This window comes from Trichomycterus rosablanca, chromosome 2 (assembly GCF_030014385.1).
Source record: "Trichomycterus rosablanca isolate fTriRos1 chromosome 2, fTriRos1.hap1, whole genome shotgun sequence".
Classification (NCBI taxonomy): Eukaryota; Metazoa; Chordata; class Actinopteri; order Siluriformes; family Trichomycteridae; genus Trichomycterus; species Trichomycterus rosablanca.
Genome location: NC_085989.1, coordinates 55,239,539 through 55,263,762, shown reverse-complemented (window position 1 = coordinate 55,263,762; position 24,224 = coordinate 55,239,539). Strand labels below are relative to the sequence as shown.

The 24,224-nt window shown below is 38.1% G+C and overlaps 1 protein-coding gene across 1 annotated transcript; it reads right to left on the bottom strand.

Moving 5' to 3' along the window:
• Positions 1-6,755: 6,755 nt before the first annotated feature.
• On the bottom strand, positions 6,756-11,462 carry LOC134309276 (interferon-induced very large GTPase 1-like). Its single transcript, XM_062990934.1, has one exon. The coding sequence runs from the start codon at positions 11,457-11,459 to the stop codon at positions 6,756-6,758; it is 4,704 nt and encodes a 1,567-aa protein (XP_062847004.1). The 5' UTR covers positions 11,460-11,462.
• Between the last annotated feature and the right edge of the window lie 12,762 nt (positions 11,463-24,224).

The window sequence follows — 24,224 nt, the reverse complement described above, 5'->3', positions numbered from 1 at the left end:
TATATTGCCATATATGTTCATAAAATTGCATATATAAATTAAATATATATGCTAACATATATGTATTAAAAATTATCCTATACATGTTTATTGCACATACACACTATTTATTATGGATATTTCATGTATGTTATCTTATCCAGAGGATACATGTATGTTATAATAATCACCTTACAGCTAACATATATGGAAAAACCATTATTGATATAGGGGCAGATATGTTATATATTACATTTCCGTGTGGGTTCTTTAAGCATGTTTGTCAAGATCTCACTAATTCCACCCAGAGAGTAAAATCAATAGAGCACTCTGTTGTCACACATCACCTCTCTGATTCAAGATCCACACTGTACCAGTGATCTGATCATTCTATTAAGATTAAACAGAGGCAAGAACCCATGTTACAAATAAATAGTGCTTCAATAGGCTACTTGTTTCTTTTTAGTGTGTCTTTAACCAAGTTGTAAAAAATGTTAGTGTGTAAATACATATTAGATGACAAACCATTACTTTTTTTTTTATTTGGAGCTATGGCACAGGTGGAACATTTCCTTTGATAATCAGAGATCTGGGAGTTGTACTGTGGTGTAGAAGTTAGATGATAAAAAAAAAAAAAATTAAGAATCACCGCTGTATTATTGAACTACAATAAACCAGAATCAATAATAAAAGCAGAATGTGATCAGTAAAAGACCGGATGTAAGCAGGAAGAATAAATAAACTGTTTTTTTTTTTTTATTTGTGCTTCAGAACTGAAGTTTGCTGATGAATGTAAGAGTTTCTGTTCACTCGGATCTTCAGTATTAATCTACACTCAGATCTTCTGATGTCATTATAATGAATAAAAGTTTTTATTCTTACCTTCACCTGACGCCATTTCACCTTCATCATCCAGATTCATTCTAAAGTGAAGCACGAAGTTCACTGATAAACAGGTAAGACTCGTTGTAACTCCACCCACCAGGTCACGTGACATTATACACAGTAAAAGGGTGTAATAAGTGTACACTTCTTCATCTGTGTGGTAAAAACACACTAGCAGCAAAATAAGCTTGATTTTATTCTCTCTGTGGTACATATTACCCCACACAGCGCTGTTTCACTCTGGTATTTATCTGTTACCATAAATCACAGTTCACTCAGTAAATGTACAATCAAACCAAGTGAACAAGTGAAATCTCTCTCTCTCTCTCTCTCTCTCTCTCTCTCTCTCTCTCTCTATCAAATTCTAATCTAGGTAGCTTTATTGGCTTGGCAAATATATACATTTGTATTGTCAAAGCTTAGTAACAGGTTTAGGAAAAATTAATAGAAATAATAATAATAAATTGTAAGGATAAATTAAAATAAATAATTATATGATTCATATAAATATGAATAAATTAAACAATAATAGTAATACCAATAATAATTGTGATATATTAGATAAAGAAAGTCACAGTTGAAGTCACAGACGTTCATACTTCTAACACATTTAACATATTTATTTTCTGCATGAATTTTACCCTCATTCTTTTATATTGTCACCAAGCTTTTACTGCCACCTTCTGTCCGTTAATTAACTTACAGTTAGGAATTACCAAATACAAGACCAATATACTACAATAATAACAATAATCATAATAAATATGTTAGGTAGTTTCTCAAAAGTCACTCAAAGTCCTGTCCCTTAAACTAGACTAGAACTTAACCAAGAGAAGAATCATTCGTTGAATATCGTGCACGAGGAAAGCACCCAGACCAGACACCCAGTTAAAGTATGAATGTCTTTACCTTTATTCTGATTCCAGCCTGTACCTTGTTCCTGTTGTTTTTTATAACAGTCACGCCCCCAGTGCCCGTATTCTCCTTCATCATGTTAGATAGAGAATTTGTCAGATAAAGTAGCAGTCAAACAGGACCAATCAATTTGCACCGCAAAATCTCCGGTTTGTGGGCAGCCCTATTGTGCATCAGAAACAGGAGGAGATGAAGTGGGTGTAGCTTGATACACCATCATTGGAAGTGGTGTCCACTGGGCGGGGCCAGGAGTCCACTGTGGGTTGGCAGGAGGTGGAGACTGCTGCTTCTGAGAGCCAGAGCCATTCTTGTTCTTACCATTAGGCTTGCCATTACCTTTATTCTGATTTGAGCCTTACCTTGTTCCCATTGTTTTTTATAACAGTCACGCTCCCAGTGGCCACATTTTCCACAAAAATTACAATTACTCTTTTTACCATTCCTTTTGACAGTACCCTTCGGACACTGTAGAACTATAGTTTAAACTTTTAAAAATGCAAAACAATAACAGTGCAAATAGTAAAGTCAGTTAAAAAATAATATTAATAAAATAATAATAATGATTAGGGCTGGCACTGGTCCGATACTCTGTATCTGTATCTGTCCAATATTGGCCCAAATTACTAAATCGGATATCGAAAGAAAAAAAAAAACGTGTAATCCGATCTGATACACCAATCTTCTTAAGCCATAACTAAAAACACTGTTTAAACACAATAAAAATCACTTTATAAATGATAAATCGCTCACATGAGATAAAGAAAACCTATCTGGTCCCGGCATGGATCTCACATCCTCAACGATGAATCCATTAGTGTTATGAAATAAAACAAACCGCCCCGTTTCCCGTTTATCCACAGACATCCTCTTCAAAATCCAGCAGGTTTTAATGAGCGCACTGTGTTTTTTAACAATACCCAGATACCAGATAGCCAGGAATAAAACGGGTGAGAATCATTGCTGTATTATTATAACTACAACCAGTGTACTAATATGGCTGGTGTCTCTTTTTGTTCACTTTATATCATCTTCTGGACTTTTTCTAAGGACTGTGTATTAACTACATTGCCCAGGGGACATTACGTGATGCTTGGCCTTTCCAAGTTCTCTCCACAAGTCCAGTACATGAAAAGTCACATTAGTTCTAGTCATTAATTCTAAACTGTATTACTTAATGATTTGCCAATCCACACGCCAACATGTTAATAAGGTATGTACCAGCACTTTTCTGCACTGCCTAGAATGAACAGAAGTAGCAGTTTGACTCAGAACAGGATCCACTGAAATTGTGGCACAACTTTGAGGCAGACCAAATCTGGTCAGAAGTTAATCTTAACTTGAAATGAATCATTCAGCGGAAGAGGATATTATTTGTTTCTTGAGTTATTCAGTTTACCAGTCACTGTGCATGTGCAGTGAATCTTGTCCACATCTACGCATCTATGACCACATACTTAAATTTCAACCATTACCATAGACTGGTCCCTGAGTCACAGATTTATGTACATACCTGTATAATCTTAATAAATATAGAATACACTCAGAACACATTTTGATAAGGCACACTTGAAAAACTATACTTTTTTCATTCTTATTACATTCACACTGTTGCTGGTTTCACTTTGTCATGTTATTATTCTGTTAATATACAGTGTATCACAAAAGTGAGTACACCCCTCACATTTCTGCAAATATTTCATTATATATTTTCATGGGACAACACTATAGACATGAAACTTGGATATAACTTAGAGTAGTCAGTGTACAGCTTGTATAGCAGTGTAGATTTACTGTCTTCTGAAAATAACTCAACACACAGCCATTAATGTCTAAATAGCTGGCAACATAAGTGAGTACACCCCACAGTGAACATGTCCAAATTGTGCCCAAATGTGTCGTTGTCCCTCCCTGGTGTCATGTGTCAAGGTCCCAGGTGTAAATGGGGAGCAGGGCTGTTAAATTTGGTGTTTTGGGTACAATTCTCTCATACTGGCCACTGGATATTCAACATGGCACCTCATGGCAAAGAACTCTCTGAGGATGTGAGAAATAGAATTGTTGCTCTCCACAAAGATGGCCTGGGCTATAAGAAGATTGCTAACACCCTGAAACTGAGCTACAGCATGGTGGCCAAGGTCATACAGCGGTTTTCCAGGACAGGTTCCACTCGGAACAGGCTTCGCCAGGGTCGACCAAAGAAGTTGAGTCCACGTGTTCTGCGTCATATCCAGAGGTTGGCTTTAAAAAATAGACACATGAGTGCTGCCAGCATTGCTGCAGAGGTTGAAGACGTGGGAGGTCAGCCTGTCAGTGCTCAGACCATACGCCGCACACTGCATCAACTCGGTCTGCATGGTCGTCATCCCAGAAGGAAGCTGACGCACAAGAAAGCCTGCAAACAGTTTGCTGAAGACAAGCAGTCCAAGAACATGGATTACTGGAATGTCCTGTGGTCTGACGAGACCAAGATAAACTTGTTTGGCTCAGATGGTGTCCAGCATGTGTGGCGGCGCCCTGGTGAGAAGTACCAAGACAACTGTATCTTGCCTACAGTCAAGCATGGTGGTGGTAGCATCATGGTCTTGGGCTGCATGAGTGTTGCTGGCACTGGGGAGCTGCAGTTCATTGAGGGAAACATGAATTTCAACATGTACTGTGACATTCTGAAACAGAGCATGATCCCCTCCCTTCGAAAACCTCCAAGATGACAACTGCCTTGCTGAGGAAGCTGAAGGTAAAGGTGATGGACTAAACCCAATTGAGCACCTGTGGCGCATCCTCAAGTGGAAGGTGGAGGAGTTCAAGGTGTCTAACATCCACCAGCTCCGTGATGTCATCATGGAGGAGTGGAAGAGGATTCCAGTAGCAACCTGTGCAGCTCTGGTGAATTCCATGCCCAGGAGGGTTAAGGCAGTGCTGGATAATAATGGTGGTCACACAAAATATTGACACTTTGGGCACAATTTGGACATGTTCACTGTGGGGGGTACTCACTTATGTTGCCAGCCATTTAGACATTAATGGCTATGTGTTGAGTTATTTTCAGAAAACATTAAATCTACACTGCTATACAAGTTGTACACTGACTACTCTAAGTTATAGCCAAGTGTCATGTCTATAGTGTTGTCCCATGAAAAGATATAATAAAATATTTGCAGAAATGTGAGGGGTGTACTCACTTTTGTGATACACTGTATACAAAATTCCAAAGTTTTATTATTCACCCACAATCTCCCAAGAATGGTTTTGATTAACACAAAAAAAGATTTTTTAGAGAGTGTTTGTCTAAGCAATTGTTGGCTTGACTAATAGTGAGAGACTATTAGTAATCGAGTGTCTGTAACATGTAGTGGCTTTGCTGTCTTTGGTCTCTTTTGTTTTCCTGTGCATTGGTGGCACAATACTTTTGTGTGAGGAGGTGAGTGCAATGTGTTTGGAGATGGCACATGGAGTTTTACTTTTTATTCGGTCTCCAACAGTGGAGGTGTTTTAGTATGGATGATTCACACTTTCAGGAGTCAGAGAGCAGGTGTGCTTGGTTCATGATTATAATAGCTTTATTATAATGCACAATATTTCCAGTAAGAAAAATGGTTCTGCAAGTGAGTCAGGGTCTCAACCGAGGCCAAAACACATTACTAGACCATATCATATCATTCACCCATTAATTGTACATCATCAAAAATATCTACAGGAAAAGTTCTACCACAATGTGCAGAACTCACTAATGTCTTCATCACAGACTGAAATGAATAATGAAAAACCCCAGTTGTTTATTTGTTTGCTAGTCATAACTTTTAGTTCAAGTTAGTCAAGTTCCTGTTAAGGTTTCTTCCTGTATTTTTAAGGGAGTTTTTCCTGCCACTGTCACCCTCGTCTGCTCAACAAGGGTTTTGGTCTGTTGGTTCTGGAGTCTGTAAAGTTGCCTTGAGACAATGTTCATTGTAAAAAGCGCTATACTAATAAATTTTACTTGACTTGTTAAATCGTGATGAGTAAGCAATTCCTTCATTTTTTAAAAGTGTATTTAAAAACCACTTACGGAAGTTTTTATAAAAATAAATGTATTTGTGTGGATAAGGACATTTTTCACTCATTTTTTTCACTTATACACTGAATCACTCCATGATAATGATTTATCCATGAGAGAATGCTGTTTGCTGTGTAGTCATGGATTATTGTTATGATGATGGCATGTTACTTTCTTGTTTCTCTTCATTCCTGTTCTATTCACACACTGACCACGCCTAACTTACATTTAATTTATAACCATGACACATTATTACAGCTTTAAGAACATAAAGCACATGTATACTCTCAAAAGTCCACAGCAATATTTAAAATACTTTATTTGAGATTACTTTAAATATTAAATCATCTTACAGAGAATACAGATGAAACCTCAGATACAATAACGTTAATAGTTCTCTAATCAACTTTATTTATTTTCTGCATGTTTTTTATCATATAAACCAGCACAAATACCGGGTTATCTAGCTTGGAATATATATACTGACTAGTTTTACTATGGTTTTTATTCATTTTCCCAATTATTTTATTAATGAATAAAATCAACACGTATCTCTCATACCATTTCACATACACTTGTTGAGCAGGTATCTGGAACATACTTTGATTGTTTGAAAAGCTACACCTACCATACACATAAACATTGCATGTTTGTACTAACAGTAGCCTAACTGCTGTTTTGTAATCTCTGACACACCCGTACCACATTTTGCACTTAAAATGGACCCTTACTGACCAGCTGATGTTTGGGTGTGTGTACAGGGATCATTACACAGTTAACACAATTAAGAATTTTGTAATACAGGTTTGAGGCTGTTATGACCACTGTTAAAATATACAGTACATTTATATTTACACTCATGTCGAATCATTTTATATGTTGACTTGTTCCTTTTTGTTTTATTTTAAAGATGCCCACAAAACTAAACGCATAATTGACATTTTTTTTAGATGTATTCATCCAGACTCTCAACAGCTTGTGTTTTTGTGTATTCTCTCCATTTAGTGGGAATTTCACTAAATCCTTGGAATGATTTACCATAGTGCTGCTCCAGGTCTGTTTGGAATCTGCACACAAACCACTTCCAGTATGGGAGCTCTGAATTATCAGGAGTGATGCTCCACTCAGCATATTCTCCTCCTGCTGTTCTGTATGATTTGTAATTAATCGGTCTGTCTATGTCATGACTGGGATAAAAACATTTATCACTTTGTACTGCTACAGTGCAAAAATCAGTACTGAGATTTTTTACACTTTTGTAGTAACGACCTTTGATTCCATCTACTCTGTGGAAGGGGACGCTGTGATCTCCATCATGATTCTCCATTGTGTTGGTGCAGATGGCTTTACAGAATGGACACTGAGCCCAGCAGCACTGACAGAGATGTTCAATCAGAATCTCATCTGGTTTCTTACTAAACTTTTCCATGTTGATGTCTGTTACACTGTTGAAGCTTTTATGTTGTTTTGACATCATCTTTGTGAGACCTTCACATACAACCTGTTGAAGAAAATCTAAATCTGTAATTTCCTCCAGATCAGTGCAGGTTATTTCTTTAAAGCTCAGCTCATCTGTTAGTAAATTCTTCAAACTTTTCAGCCACATGTCTGCATCACCACTGCTCTTCTTCACTTCTTCAGTTGTGATGTTCACAGCGTTCATCACTTTCTGCTCTTTGTGTTTCAGATTTCCTTTAAAAAGATCCAGAACCTCACTGTTATTTCCAGTGATGTATTTATTAACACTGTCTGTAATAAACTGTTCAAAGTGTTTCTTGGGATGTTGGACGTACTCCATGTACTTCTGAAAGTTCTCCTGCTCTGCCAGAGATTTCAGGATGTGTTTCTCAAGCTGTGACCTGTTACCATTAAATTCTGGCATGTCTGATCTCATCTGTGTTGACAGATCAATAGCAGTTTTATTGTAGGCTGCTTCCAGGATGGCCGGTACAAGATTGTTGTAGACAAGTTCACCAAATACTGTTGTGGTTGTTGCTCCTCTGTAGTAGTTATGAAAAATGTTGTAATATTGTGGTTTCTGCTTTTCTAGATAAAATTTTACATCATTTTCATCTCTGAACTGTTGGTGGATCTTAATGAATTCAGGATTTGCAAGTTGACAGGTATGAAGACAGAGATCCAGAGTGAATTCCTTCTTCAGCTTTATTTCCTTGTTCTCACTGTTAGATTGAACAACTCTGTGTTTGACCTGGTCAGTTATTTCCTGAATGTAGCTGTTCTTGTACCCAAGTCCTGCAACTTTGCTGCAGAGCTTCTTAATTAATTTTCCAGATTCATGGATGGCAATTAGGGTCAGATTTCTAACTGACTCATGGACTTCAAACAGTTTTATTTCATCTTGTGTAAATAAAGACTTAACTGGTTCAGCCAATATAAGTTTAATTGTTGTCTTTGTGTCTTCATGCTTGTTTAAAATGTAACATGAATAATCTCCCAGTCCATCTATCTTTGTGTAATCTTCCTGAGATATTCGCTCATACACAGCAGCTTGTTCATTGACTTCAGACAGAATCTGTATCACATCCTCCCAAAAATCAAAAGGTTTCTCTACAGGTGTGTCTTGGATCTGATCAGTATGCCATTTGTTCCACAATTCATCAAACTCCTGTCTAAGGACTCGTTCATCAGTTTCTGTGCTTTTTAGTTTTAGAGCAAGTGCTTTACTCATATTGAAGAGCTTTTCATCATACTCTGTCTTTTTGTAATCAAAAGCTTCTCGAGCTTTTTGCTGTTGAAGTAAATCATTCAGGTTTGTTTTTGCATTTTTAACAAGATCCTCAAGAAGTTGTTTAATTTTGTTTTCACATCTCACTTTCCATTGAATTAAAATGTCTTTGTCCTTGTCCTTTTCAAAGTAACACTTCATTGATTTCTCCACTTCTTTTTTGGTCTTCTTCATGTGATCATAAAGGTCTTTGTCCTCAATCTTTTGCAGTTTTCTGTTTTTAATTGTGTTGTGCAGTTTTTCTTCATGTTCTAACATGGCACTTCTGAGGGACCAGGTCCATTTTCCAAACTCAGTTTCTAGTTTCCTGTAGACTGCAATCTCCAGTGTGTTTTTGAAGCTAAAAACAAAGTTCTCGTTCAGTAGAGCCTTCCACAGATCACTGATGCGTGATTTAAACTCTGAGAGCTTCATACTATGGGCTTTTGCAAAAATAGCTCTCTTTAGCTTCTGGACATTTTCACTGTATGAGGGGTTTGGTGGAGCCATTGGTGGGCTGCCCTCCCAGAGCTGTGCAAAATACTGAACATCATCTTGTACATTGAAAGCAATAACATCACTGAAGCACTCAGCTTCACTGTCTTCCTCTTTAGCAGCTAATTCTGTCATTTCATCCAGTTTTTCCTGGAGACGTCTCCTGCCCTCCATGTTCTTCTCTCCAGCAGTGATGTCACTTACATTCTGATGGACAAATATACAGCTTGGTCCCAGTTTGACCTTCTTCATTCTCAGGAAGGCCTGAACAACAATCTGAAGAATCTCCTGCATCTCAGCAGGGTTCTCACCAAATATGTTGATCAAGGTCAGATTTCCAAGACCTACAACAAATGTTGCAAGTTCATTATCATGATGACGAATGGATTTTCCTGCAAGTTCAAGTGTTTGAAGCCCTTCTGTATCTACAATAAGAACGTAGTCAAACTTCAGCTGCTCCTTCATCTTCTCTGATACTCTGACCAGCTGCATGAAGGCTCCTCTGGTGCACCTTCCAGCACTGACAGCAAACTGGAGTCCAAACATGGCATTCAGCATGGTGGATTTCCCTGTGCTCTGAATCCCTAGAACTGACAGCACAAAGACTCTCTGGTCTCCCAGTTTCTTAATGAGTTCATCTAGAACTGCTGAAACCCAGATCAGAGGAACATGAGCAGCATCACCATCCATCAACTCCATTGGAAGACCAGAGTTTATGAGTTCTGCAGCAAGTTTAGGAAAAGAAGAGATATAATTTTCTTTAAAGGTTTTCTTACTTGCTTGTATGAACATATTTGACTCATATATCTGACCCATCTCTCTGAAGATGTGTTCCAGACCAAATGTAGCTGCATTCAATTTTTTAGATATCTCTTCAAGTTCTGTTTGCTCAGCCTTCATATTTCCTGATTTATCACGTTTCTTTTTGAGGTTTAAAACCTTTGTCCATGTTTCATTGTACTTGTGATGAAGATCTGAAAGATCATCTGAGGTTTGTTTGTCCAGTAGAATCTCAAGCCATTTACTAAAAAACAATTTTTCATTTTCTGATAGAGAATTCAGTGAGGAAACAATTAGTTTCATAAGGTCTGATTGTCCAATTTCTTGTTGCTGTTCACGGATTTGTTTCATTTGTGTTTGTTTTTCACTCTTTTGCATTTCTAAATTGTTTCCTTGAAGTCGATGCGAGTCTTTGTTTATCTGACACCACTCATGCCAGAGCTTCCCTTGACAGGGCAGGTGTGTTTCCTTTAATGTGGATATTTCCTTACCCTCCAGTAGTTTTATTATCTCTAGTGCAGCTTCTTTTCCTTTCCTGCATTCAGGATCATCTTCATCTGTTGTGATATCATTGTTTTTGTTTAAATCCTTAAGTTTGAAGTTTGAAGATGACTTGGACAGACACTCAGTGATGGTTGTTCTGAGGTTCTCAGATATATCTGACTGATTTCTGTCTTTTAGACCAATTCTATATTTTCCATTCTTAATCTTACTGACACCTGATTCATCCTCAGAAATGAGACAGATGAGTGGTTTGGGGTCTTTTACAAGCTTCTGTAGCATCTCCTTATTTCTTTCATTTTTAGGATCAGATAAAAGAACATTTACAGATGACATTTCAGTCAGAATATCCAGTTGTTCTTCACTGGTGTTTGCATCACCATGTAGATTACAGAAAGCAACACAGTCAGTAAAATGATCCGTTTCCTTTCCAGATGGACAGTACCAAGCAATCTCCACAACTCCATCCATCAGTAGACGGTTTTTAATGCTGCCTTGACAGTGTCTGTGGAAGAACGTCTGATGCTTCTCATTGATCAAGCTGTTTATCAGCTGAGACTTGGAAAAGGACACGTCCCCTAACCTGAAGAACGCCACCATTGGAGTTTCTGCTTCATAAACATGCTGGGTTTTACTGATCTTGGTACCAGAAGTGTCAGTGGTTTTCCAACTTTTAATAATTTGGCGAAATGTCCACAGAGGAAACTCGAGCTTTCTCGTTAATGGATTTGGCACCAGTAGAGGCAGCGCATACCGACACTGAGAAAGTTTAGTCACTATTAGTTGCTTCAGGAAATTGTCTGAACAGTGGAACACCTCCATCTGAAGATCCATGGGATGGATAGGATTTTTTACACTTTTACCATCAAAAGATGAAGCTTTTTGGCAAACAAGCTCAGCAAATACATCAACTTCTTCATCTGTATCTGCAGAGAGAGGGTCTAAAGTGGTATTCTCTTGTTTGGTGGTGATGTATCTTGCTCTGTAATCCATCATTAACAACCTTTGTAGGAAGGTTTGAACCAGATCTTTTTCTTCACACGGTTCTTGGCAATGTATTGAAATAGCATTCAATTGAAGAACATCCAAAGTTTTTATTTTTAGTGTCCAATTTTCCAAAAGATTAAGTCTGGTTAAAAGTTGCTTCATTTGTTTATTTTCTTCACATTTTGATCCAGGTTCTTCGACTCCAAGCTCCATCTTTTTCACCTGTAAATTACATTTGAACGTTTAAATCACAGCATATTACATGAAGGAAATTATCCTAAAGGGTTACATTAAACAATGCACAATTTAGTTTACATATGCTTACAGACATATTTTAATCTGTTTTGAGATTTAATTGATTTGAGTAACTGGTCTTGTACTATTACTTACCCCCTTACACTTCAGAACTCTTTGTTCATTAACAATGTTTGAGGAAGAATTTTAAAAATACAGTTTCTATTGGTGTACTGATGTGGAAATCAAAGGAGAGAGAGAGAAGAAGAAGAACCTTTATTGTCGTTATACTTGTGCACAACGAAATTTAGTTTGACACAATTTAAAAGTATGGATTTCAAGATAAATAATAAAATAAATAAATAATGAATATATAAAGTGACAGAGATACCAGTTCAGTTTCAGAAATGATGATTTTATGCTTGAGTGAGAGAATGGTTGTGTGAAGATGTGCAAATACGCAATGTTCAAGTTCACAGTCTATGAGGTGCTGGGAGGGGTGATGGAGGCCAAAGCTTTTGGGAAGAAGCTGTTTCTCAGTCTGTGTGTGCACGAATAGCCCTGTACCGCTTTCCAGATAATAACAGGGAAAACAGATAGTTCCCAGGGTGTGTTGAATCCTTACTGATGCTGCCGGCCTTGTTCTGTAAATGGCTGTTGTAAACACTGTCCAAGTTGGGGAGTTCGGTCCCGATTATTTGTTCTGCCGCTCTGACCACCTGACGTAGGTCCTTCCTTTCTGATGCTGTGCAGCTGGAGTACCACACAGTCATGCAGTTGGAGAGGACGCTCTCGATGGTGCTGCAGTGAAAGTTCATCATGAGTTTTTGAGGAAGCTGAGCTTGTTTTATCTTCTTCAGGAAGGAGTCTTTGATGTGCTCTCATGATCAGGTATGAGGTGTTCTGTGTCCATGTTAGATTGTTGGATATGTGGACCCCAAGGAATTTCACACTCTCCACACGTTCCACTACTTCTCAAGAGATGTGAAGAGGGTGATGTTCTGACCTCTTTGTTCTCCTGAAGTCGTATGCACATTCATCACCATTTGTAATTAGGCCAACAATTGTGGTGTCATCAGCTAATTGTATTATTGTTTTGGAGGTGTGGATTGGGGTGCAGTCGTGCATGAACAGCGTAAAGAGCATGGGGCTCAGCACGCAGCCTTGCGGGGTACCGGTGTTCAGGATCAGAGTGGAGGAGGTGTGATGCCCTATCCTGACACGTTGTGGTCTGTCCGTGAGGAAGTCCAAAACCCAGGAGCAGATGGAACTGTCCAGCCCCAAGCACCCCAATTTCTTGACCAGTTTGTGAGAAATTACAGTGTTAAAGTCCACAAATAACATCCTCACGTACGTGTTGAACTGTTCCAGATGCGACAATGCTGTGTGAAGTGCCATTGAGACAGCATCATAAGGATCTGTTTGTTCTGTATGCAAACTGATGTCGATCCAGATCCAGGGGTATGATGTCTCTCATATGTGAAAGAACCAGTCTCTCAAAACACTTCATGACTACCAGTGTTAGTGCCACTGGTCGATAGTCATTAAGGCATTTCACTGCAGACTTTTTGGGTACTGGTATGAAGTTTTAAAGCACTTCGGGACAGCAGCTTGTTTTAGCAAAAGGTTAAATATGTTTGTAAAAACCTCAGCTAATTGGTTGGCACAGACCTTAAGTGTCCTTCCAGAAACTCCATCTGGGCCCGCTGCTTTGTTGAGGTCCACTCTCTGTAGAGGTTAGCCTGTAGCCTAGCGCGTAGCCCAGCTCGCTTCCCCTGTTTCTGCTTTCTGTCCCTGCGTCTCCTTCGTCGCTTTGCCGGGAGGATAGCTCCATGGGGCTCAGGTGAGCGAAGTATCTCCGGTGGAATGGTTTCCGAATTAAAAGTGTACTCCTTGTACTGTTCACTGATGCAGATAATTTGTGCTCAAGTGTATGAGCAGCTCACTGCTACTGCTACATGTACTGACAAACATAAGACAAGAAAAAAACTAACGAAAAAAAACTACAAAGGAAGGGAGCGCATCAAGCCGCTGCGTCTGCACGCGCCGCCATCCTGAGCCTATAACCTACAAAATTAGTCCAACATTACTTTGAGGTTCCTATCAGTAGTTGAAGGATTTCTTGGGACTAACATTGTGGTGATTAATAATTTGCCATAAGGGAAACAGTTAGATGTTGGGAAAAGGGGGCCCAAGAACAAATATTTGGGGAAAGCCTTGGGTTATGAGCACAGTGGATTACTTGTGATTATCAATTGTGATGAACATTGCCTGCCAGGCTAAGGTTGTTCCAGTGATTCAATTAAAGAGAGATGTGTAAGAAAGATTGTATGGTTATCTGTATCAAATACAGCACAAAGATCAAGCAGGATGAGGATCTTGATAAAACCCATCATCGTTTTTCATAAGATTTGTGAAGAACTTGGTGTTTGGTGGCAGCACCTTTGATGGCCCTCACTCGCAAAACTTGTGGGTGCTTCCTGTGGTCCACAAAGGCCCAGGAAATATTTGAAGAGCTCAAGCAGCATCTGACCACAGCCCCTGTTCTCCAGCTTCCCCAAACGAGTTTTCTGGTTGTGGTTGAGGTCTGATAGTGGGGTCACCCACATGCTGGATTGTGACACACAGGCTTTTATAACCATATATTAAATTTGTGCCCCGAACAAGGACCCCAGAACCAAACCAGCTGGACTTTCTCAACACGCCCCTTTTCTACACCCCTTGCCTATCCCAACACGCTCATGGTCTCACGTCTCCCTTGACTTTATCATGGGCCTGCACCCATCTAAGGGGAAGACCGTGAAATTGGTGGTTGTTAACCGTTTCTCTAAAGCGAGTCATTTCATCATGTTATCAAAGCTACTGTTGGCTAGGGAGATGGTCGATTTGTTCCTGCAACAAGTAATGAGACTTCACGGGTCTGGCAGAGGCCCTCAGTTTGCCATCCGGTACTGGGGGCCCTTTTGTCAAAGTCTAGGGGCTGATGTGAGCCTGTCATCATGGTTTTTATTCTCAGTCAAATGGCCATGACCTGAAACAAACCCTTCGGTGTCTGGCATCCTCTAATCCCTCCTCCTGGTCAGACCACCTAATGTGGGTGGAAATGGCTCACAAAAGCTTATGCCACTCCTCACTAGGTATGTCCCCCTTTAAGTGTCAGTTTGGCTATGTTCCACCCATGTTTCTTAAACAGGAGGCATAAGCTTGGATTCCATCAGCCAGACAATTTATCCAGTGGTGTTGTTGGACCTGGAACAGGGCTAAACTAGCACTTAGAACCACAGTGAGCACACAAACAAAACGCGGATTGGAAGCACAGCACCCTCCCTCTGTTTGGGCCAGCGGGTATGGCTAAAGACCTGCCACTTTGGGTTACCTCTTGTAAACTGGCCCCATGTTATATAGCCCAATTTAAAGTGCGCTGTAGGGTAAATCTGGTCTCTTAGGGTCTAGCCCTGCCACCCTCCATGCACGTCAACCCCTCTTTTTACATCTCCCCCCTTAAGCCTGTACTCTTCCACCAGCGCTCCTGCCCCGCCAGTGCCTTGGACACTAGGTGGGAGTCCAGCCTGCATGGTCTGGCACCTCCTTGATGTCTGCGGTGTCCAGGGCAGTACCCAGGATTTGGTATATTTGGAGGGTTATAGTCCAGAGGAGCGCTTGGCCTAATGCACAACACCTGTGCATAGGTCTGTAAAAAGGCGATAGAAGCAGTCAGAACTTGCTGGTCTTTATTTCGCATTGAGCAAACTGGGTAAAGGACTGAGAGTCTTCACTCTCACCCTCATTTCTGTCTTTTCTTAAGTACCCCTCTCTTGTAAAAAAAAGGTGGCCAGTTGAGGTGTTAAAACACCTTTGTGGTATACAGGGGTTCGGTGTTCAAATTACCCACTAGGTGAGCACCATTACAAAAAGACTGAGGACAATGAGAAGAAGTGGCAGCAAGCCACACGCAACAATCTCTCAACCGGAATCTGATGTTTCTCATAGAGCGCTGTATCATGTCTGGAGAACTATCATCCATTGGTGGAGTCACCTTGCTTTTGTAAAGCCAATGAGAATACACCCCATTAGTATAGGGTAATTGTACTTATTGGATGCCCAGCTAAGTCAGTAGCACTGCTGAGGTTTGCACCCATAAGCTTGACCCTGCCAGGCTGATGCAAGTGGTGTTCTATTGCAATGTAATTTTTGCAAGTTTCTAACCATTTTACAGGTGACCATATCTGCCCAAATCCATATCTTCTTAGACAGTTGCTAACAAAAATGTGAACAAAGCCACTGGATAAGGGCCTCCTGAGGGTTCAGGAATGACCATATCCTATACCTACCACCTCGCCATCCTTTTGATTTTGCAATTCTGCTCCCAGACATGAGACCTCTTTAAGCAAGATTCATAAGGTGCCACACTGATAAGTGCAGCTACCAAAAGCTAGGCTGTTTCAGCCATCCCAACACTTGTCAATCCTGTCCAAGCAGGTGCCCAACCAGCTGATAGCAAGCACAGCTGAGATTCAAACCAATGAACACAAGAGTAGTGATCCAGCGTACTTTACCACTGCTTCAAACAGTAATTAACAGAATTAACATGCATTATTACAATAGTATTTAAAGATCTTACTATTTCTGCTACAAGTAAAATTACTTTTTATTTATTTATTTTATTTATTTATTTTTAACACACTACAAGTCAAGGTGGTTTTAACTTTTTATGTGACACTTTTACAAAAAAAAATTTTGTAATTTTTTTTTTTCTTTTTGATGCAGGGTTTAGTTTTTATTCACACTATCTTGCAACAAATAATAATATGAGTTTTTTTTCTTTTTTCAGAAATATAAACACTGCAAAACAAAATGTTTACCTTTTCTTTATCTGCTGGTCCTTGATAAATTTCTGCTTCTTCTTGAGTGTGATTGCTAAAGTCTTTTAATAAAAAAATGAAAAGAAAAGAGCATGTGATAAAAAGAACGCAGTGAAATACAATTATTATTAATTCTAGCTTTACTGCTCATGTTTTTTGTGGAGCTGTAATTTTACTATAATTAAATTCAGATGAAAGTGATTTAATTATTAATACCTCTTAAACTAAACTACGGTAACATGTACCATTCAGTTTCATTCTAATAAAGAAATTAATAGTAATACTAACTTTAATTTTATTACCACATAAATATTGCACTACTACAACCCCACATCAGAAAAAGTTGGGAGTATTGTCATTTCATTTATTAATAAACATCCATTCCTGCATTTCAGGCCTGCAACACATTCCAGAAAAAGTTAGGACAGAGGCAATTTAGGGCTAGTAATGAGGTATGTGATGTGAACAGGTGATTGTAATCATGGTTTGGTACAAAAACAGCATCCAGGAAATGTTTAAAAACAATGAACCTCAAAGAAAGTTTGGATTGGATTTGCATATTTCTCCCTCTAAACCATTTAAGGCAGTGGTTCTCAAACTTTTTCTGTCACGCCCCCCTTTGGAAAATGAAAATCTGTCAACAACAGAAAAAAAAAACCTGACAGGCCGATTAAAAATTAAATAAAACACTTTACAAAAAAAAGATAAAGTTGAATATGTGCCAAAAAAACTAATTTGTGAGAGTTTAAGTCTTATCACTGTATTAGTGGCTGTTTTTCTTTTTATTCCTGTCAAATACCTCTCTGTTCTGTAAATCTAGACCAGGGGTTTACACACTTTCATGGCTTGAGATCTACTGTTTCAGTCTACAGGTCATCATGATCTACTTTTTAAGGTTGGACTCATTATGTTTAAAAAAAAAAGCTTTGAAGCTTTTTAAATGCGCTTCAGTTCCTGTATTGATATTCAGCTTTACAGAGCAAGTGACTGAATCACACTGACCTTATTCTGATGATTTGCTCAGGAGCCGCTGATGCTCAAGCAGTTTTTCAGGTGATCATCAGTAAGGATGGACCCATATTTAGACTTCATTATTTTCATGTGGGAAGTAGGTTGATGCGAAAAAGCTGTCAAATATGTGGCAGTCAAATATGTGGAAGTTCCAAATTGTCCATCAGAGACCCTTGACTTCATATAAATAAAGGTTAAAATTTCTCCATCAGAAAACGTTGAACAGGGTGGGCCATAAGTTTCCATACATAGGAAAAATAAACATTGTTTTTTATAAAAGAAAATAAAACATTTTCATTTATATAATATGCTCTACATGACTGCCATTGTTTTGAAAACACATTTCAATTTGTTGCTCTTTATTTAAACAAATGTTTAGGGTATCTGAAATACAGGGTGGGCCATAAGTTTCCATACATATGCTTTTTTTTCTAAATTTAGTTTTTATATTTCAGATACCCTAAAAAATGTGTTTAAATAAAGAGCAACAAATTAAAATGTTTTCAAAGCGATGGCAGCCATGTAGAGCATATTATATAAATAAAAATGTTTTTTATAAAAATATATATATTTTTCCTATGTATGGAAACGTTTGACCCACCCTGTAGATTAGCGCTGCTTTAGGTGGGCTGAGGCGTAGTCATGGTAACAAAAAATAAACAGTGGCCACATGTCATGTCCGTCCCGCTGAGCTGTGTGTATGAGCAGCGCTGTACCAGCGTGTACTGAGTGTGATCGAGCGCTCCTGATCTAGACTCTCTGTTAGAATGAATACTGACACACCTGAAAACACGGTTTGTTTAGGGTCCACCGTAAAAAAGAAAATGCCGATGTTAGAACATTGGTTCCGCACTATATTTCAGTCGGACGCGCTCCACCTGTCATGCCTCTGCGCCCCCCAGGGTCCAGGGTCCAGTACCAGGATCTGTCATGGTATGGGGGTGTGTCAGTACCAGGTTCTGTCATGGTATGGGGGTGTGTCAGTACCAGGGTCTGTCATGGTATGGGGCTGTGTCAGTACCAGGGTCTGTCATGGTATGGGGGTGTGTCAGTACCAGGGTCTGTCATGGTATGGGGCTGTGTCAGTACCAGGGTCTGTCATGGTATGGGGGTGTGTCAGTGCCCTTGGTAATGGTCATTTACACTCTGTGATGCAGCATTAATGCAGAAAAGTACATTGAGATCTTAGAGAAACATGTGCTGCCTTCAAGACGTCATCTTTTCCAGAGACGTCCAGCATTTTTCTAAAAGATGATGCAAAACCACCTGCAGCCACATGTACCGTGGCTGCGGAGGAAGATGGTACAAGTACTGTACTGGCCTGCCTGCAGTCCTGACCTGTCCCCTATAGAGAACGTATGGAAAATGTTTAAACAAATAAATGTGAAAAAGTTTCCGTTGCACATCTTAAGACGTGTTTGCAGGAAGAACGAGACCAAATAAAAGCTGAAACACTAAATCACTTGGTCTCCTCGGTGCGAAAACATTTGTGGTGAAAAGGAACAGCAACATTACAGTGGTAAATGCTTTACTGTCCCAACTTTTTTTGGAATGTGTTGCAGGACTGAAATGTAGGAATGGATGTTTATTAACAAATGAAATGAAGTTGACCAGACAAAACATGAAATATCTCAGGTTTATCCTGTCTGACATCAAATAAAAGTCAATGTAAGAAACTCTGTGTTTCTTTTATTATTTGCATTTTTCATGCTATTTCAATATTTTCTGATTTGGGGTTGTACAGTTTTTGTGTATTGTTTTGTATATATTTAATTGATGTAGTGATTAATCATACTATCATTTAATAATAAAATAAAGCTACAAATTAGGGTTCACTTATTGTACCAGTTTTAAAATGTACACAACATGAAACACTCAGACTTACTTGGGGGAGATCGAGACATACTTCTCCTTCTGGTTCTGTCAAATTTTGGGGGATCTGTATAAAAACCATCAACATGTTACAACAGCCAACTAATAGTCACATTCATATATTGTACTTTGTATGCTAAGAAAAATGGTAATCTCATAATTTATATGCTGAGATGACCAGTTTTATCTTGTCTTACAACTAGCTAATCATCAATCTACTGTATACTGACATACACAAGGAATATTATTTTGTACGTTCTGTTTGATTTTGAAAAGCACTGGGACAGAACATTTGCTTGCAACTCTGCCAGCTAATCAGTCCACTATAGTGAGTTACAAGCCAGTGGAGCCCAGCATGTTTTCAATATGTTACATTTAGCAAATACATAAAAATTTTACATTTTAAAATCTCTTAAATGTATGCCTTTTCTTTATTTAATTAAAAAAATTTTTTTTTAATTATTACATTTCTTTATTAAATTTATTAAATCTAACAAACACAACTATATGTGGCCACAATGTTCAATTTGCTATTTTTAACATTTTAGTTTAAAACATTTATGGATATGAAACAGCATCATTCTTAAATCTTATACAGCAGCTGTCCAACAACCTTAGCACAGCATTGTAAAAACCTAGATACTGGTTATTAAATGGGAGCAACTCCCTTCTGACAGGAGCTCCCATGTCCACTACTAAACCCTTGCAGTTCAAAATGCAGCTGCTTGCCTGTTTTTTACCAGCCTAAACACTGCCATATCACCCCACTGCTGCGTTCTCTTTACTGGCTCCCTGTAGGTGCATGCACTCACTTAGTTTAAAAACAATGATGCTCGCCTACAAAGCCAAAAATGGACCAGCCCCAAGCTACCTTTGTGGTCTAATCAAACTTTGCTCTGTACCACGCAAACTCCAAGCCACTAGTCTCGCTCGACTTGATCCTCCATTCAGGACTAAAGGAAAACAAGCATCAAGGCTCTTCTCTGTTCTAGCACCCAAGTGGTGGAATGAACTTCCTCTGTCCGAACATCTGAGTCTCTTGCTGTCTTTAAAAAATGATTAAAAACCTTCATCACCTTTTTACTAAACACTTGTACTTGACTTGTACTTACTTACTAACACTCTTATTAATTTCTTTAAAAAAATAACTTTGGTTTTAACAGGTTCTAGCAGATTTGTGTTTTTTGACTGTTGTTTACTTAAACTAGAGTAATGAAATGTTTACTATGGAAGTACTTCTGTAAGTCGCTCCGGATAAGAGCGTCTGCTAAATTCAGAAAATGTAAATATGTGATCTGCAATGTTCTCTTTTTTTATGTTAGTTAAATACAAACTAACATTGCAGCCTAACATATTCCTTTTGTTATTAATAACATACTGCATAATAAATAAATTATACTGTTACAGTTATGATTTTGATTCAAAATTAATTCATTATAATAATATCAATAATTTTAAGAATAATAAGTAGTAGTAGTAGTAATAATCCAACTGTAATTTTTTTATTCCTAACAAAATGCACATTTCTTCTTTTCAGTGAAAACAAAGTTTCTGGAACGTTTCAGACAGGTGAACACAACATGTTATTTATTAGGATTTTGACGTGATGTTTTACACTTTTGGTTACATTCATGACAGAACCTGTAGTTACTCATTACACAAGATTCATCAGTTCAATGTCAAACACAGTCATGGACAATTTTTTATCTTCAATTTAACCTCACTTGCATGTTTTGGACTGTGGAAGGAAACCCACACAGACACACGGGGAGAACAAACTCCACACACCTGCCCCACCTGGGGTTGGAATGCAGGACATTCTTGCTGTAAGGCGACAGTGCCACGTTGTGTGGTGGTTTTTTTTACTGAGAATGAGTTTGTTCTGCATTACTGTTTACTGTCAGATTTCCAGTTAAGAATAAAATGTAGAAAATCCGCGCTGTTTTATTAAAATAAAATAAAGATCAGAATAATGAGAGCAGATTGTAATCAGTGTCTCCATGTAAACAGTCTGATGAAGTAAAGTAAGAATTATTTACTCTACTAAACTCCGTTTTCTTATGAATATCACTCGGATCTTCAGTACTAATATAATCTCAGATCTTCTGATTTCATTAAAATTAATAAGAGTTTATGTTATTATTCTTACCTTCACCTGACGACATTTCTCCTTCATCATCCAGATTTATTTAAAAGTGAAAGCACGAAGTTCACTGACTGATAAACAGGTGAGACTCGCTCCTCCAGGTCACGTGATTTTCCTAATTTATTTTTTATCAACAGCTTCATCATGTTCAGGGTCGCGGTGGATACGATTTACCCTGAATCACAGTGCAAACTCAGCAAACACAAAACCTCCATGTAACGTTGTATTTAAATAGCCGACCTGAATTTACATAACATGCTCTTGTTGAGGTCATTTTCATTACTTGCAGTATTACGACAGAAATGTACTTTTACTCCTTTCTTAACTGACCGACAGAACAAGCAGTTATAAACTAATAAGATAATTTATTATGTTCTGGGTGTCATGATGCAGTTTAGTAAAAAAATAGTTCATAAGTCTGGGGACAATAAATGAGACTTTTAATACTGTTGTTAATTTAATCACAGTTTATACTCTGATATTTAAATTTGATGTATCACCAGTGTTTAATTCAGCATTCACTTATAACCGTGATTTAAAAAAATGTTTATAATAATTCTGATTATAGCTCAGTCCACTAGAGCTGTCAATGAATGACAGCACCTCAGTAACCAGGGAGGGACCAAGGTCGATGGTGAAGGAAGTGAATAAATTAGAAAAATTTCGGGATGTGAGAATCTATCTTTAGTGGGTGGATGAGGAAACGAAGAACATGATGGTACTGTATCTGAAACAAACAAACAAAAAAAAACATTAAAACAACAAATTATATACAGTACATTAATCAACCATAACATTAAAATCACCTCTTTGTTTCTCTAGACCTTTATCAGTGGTCACAGGACGCTGTCGGCTGGATATTTTTGATTGGTGGACGATTTTCAGTCCAGCAGTGACAGTGAGGTGTTTAAAAACTCCAGCAGCGCTGCTGTGTCTGATCCACTCATACCAGCATAACACACTCTAACACACCACCACCACCATGTCAGTGTCACTGTAGTGCTGAGAATGATCCACCACCTAAATAATACCTGCTCTGTGGTGGTTCTGTAAGGGTCCTGACCATTGAAGAACAGCATGAAAGGGGGCTAACAAATTATTACATTTTACGTCTTAAAAAGTAAATGTAGTAATACATTTGCCATTTGATCCAGTTCTTTTAGAGGTGTTTACAGGTTGTCACCAGGCTTTGATTTTGAATGAAAGCACTTCACGCTTATCTGACATGTTACCTGATGATTTTTACTCACATTGTTAACAAGTAAACACTCCTTCTTCAGCTCCACCTTCAAGAGGAGTAGAATTGCTTACACAATTAAAACTGAGTTTGTTCCTCCACCTTTAAGCCACAAATAATAGGATACATTCTTTGAACATTAATCAGAGGAAGAATCTGGACCGGTGAGATGAGCCAGTTTGCAGTGTAAATGATATAGTTTATATTTAGATAAATATATTTCATATTATATCATTTATTCAGTTTGTTGGATTTGGTCAGGTGGTAAAGTTGTGTTGATTAGAATTTGCATTTCATTTACTTTGCGAGCACAATAATAATAAATAATAAAAACACACTAAAACCTGTTGTAATAGCGTGTTTAGGAGCATGTGTAGATGTGTGACCACAAGAGGACGCTGTAGCCTAATATTTTAATTCAGTCGGGTCGTTCCCACTGCTGTATGTTACCTGTTCTGTTGTAATCAGTGTTGGGTTTCTGGTAGTCCTGCTTTATTAAAGCTTTTACAGATATTAATTGTTATAATAATTTATGAATATTTGAGTTTTAAAGCTCGAATCACTGACTACAACTGTAACGTATTTAATGGTTTTTGTTAGTTTAATTTGTTACTGGGTGGGTAGCACCTCACAGCAAGAAGGTCCTGGGTTTGATCCCCAGGTGGGGCGTTCTCCCCGTATTAATGTTAAATGTTTAAAATGTGGCTTTCTGGATAACATCATCTAATATATCTTACCTAAGATCAGTGCTGATTCACTGCAATGAATAAATTTTTCTGCAATATCTCTGTATCTATTAAAGCTTTTGCTTAATTATATTTTATGGTAGTAAAACTGTAAAGTAATATCAAATTCGTCATTATTGTTTTGTGCTGGTTGGTTAAAACGCAGTTACCTCGAGATTATTAATTAGTTATCTTTTTAGTTCCAGTTTTTTAACAGTATGTGACCACTTGTATAATCAGATAACTACATAAATCTGGTTGTAATCGGGTATTTGGTGTCCATTAAATCTGAAATCATTGAGCAGAACGTTTTGTGTAGATACAGAGCTCTCCATATCTGTGAACTGCAGGATTCGTTTTTTGTTTCACTTTTATTCTTTCGTTTTTCTGTTTACCCTGGTTGCCTGGCAACATTGATACGGAGAGTGACGTAGGCAACGCTATGCCACCAATCAGATTTTGGAGAAGGCGGGGCTTCACACCTACACAGAACAAGTGTTTTGTTTGTAATAACAGCAATCATCAGGATGTGTTGTGTACTGTATGATTTATCAGTCTTTCTTTTGTTTCTGTTGTGGATTCTGGACAGTGGATCTCCTGTACTTTACTGTTCAGATACACCAGGAGAGGGATCAAACCCATGTAGTTTTAAATTTGTAGTAAGAAATAATCATGTAAATGGATCTTTTATTTTCATTTGTTTTTAGAGAAAAAATCACAAGACTAATGTATGACAGATTCTGTTTTCTTACCTTTAGCTGTAAGCTGTGACCTGTAAATGTTGTACATTCAGTTTATTATCTATTTCAACAGTTTTAATAAATATAAATAATATTAATA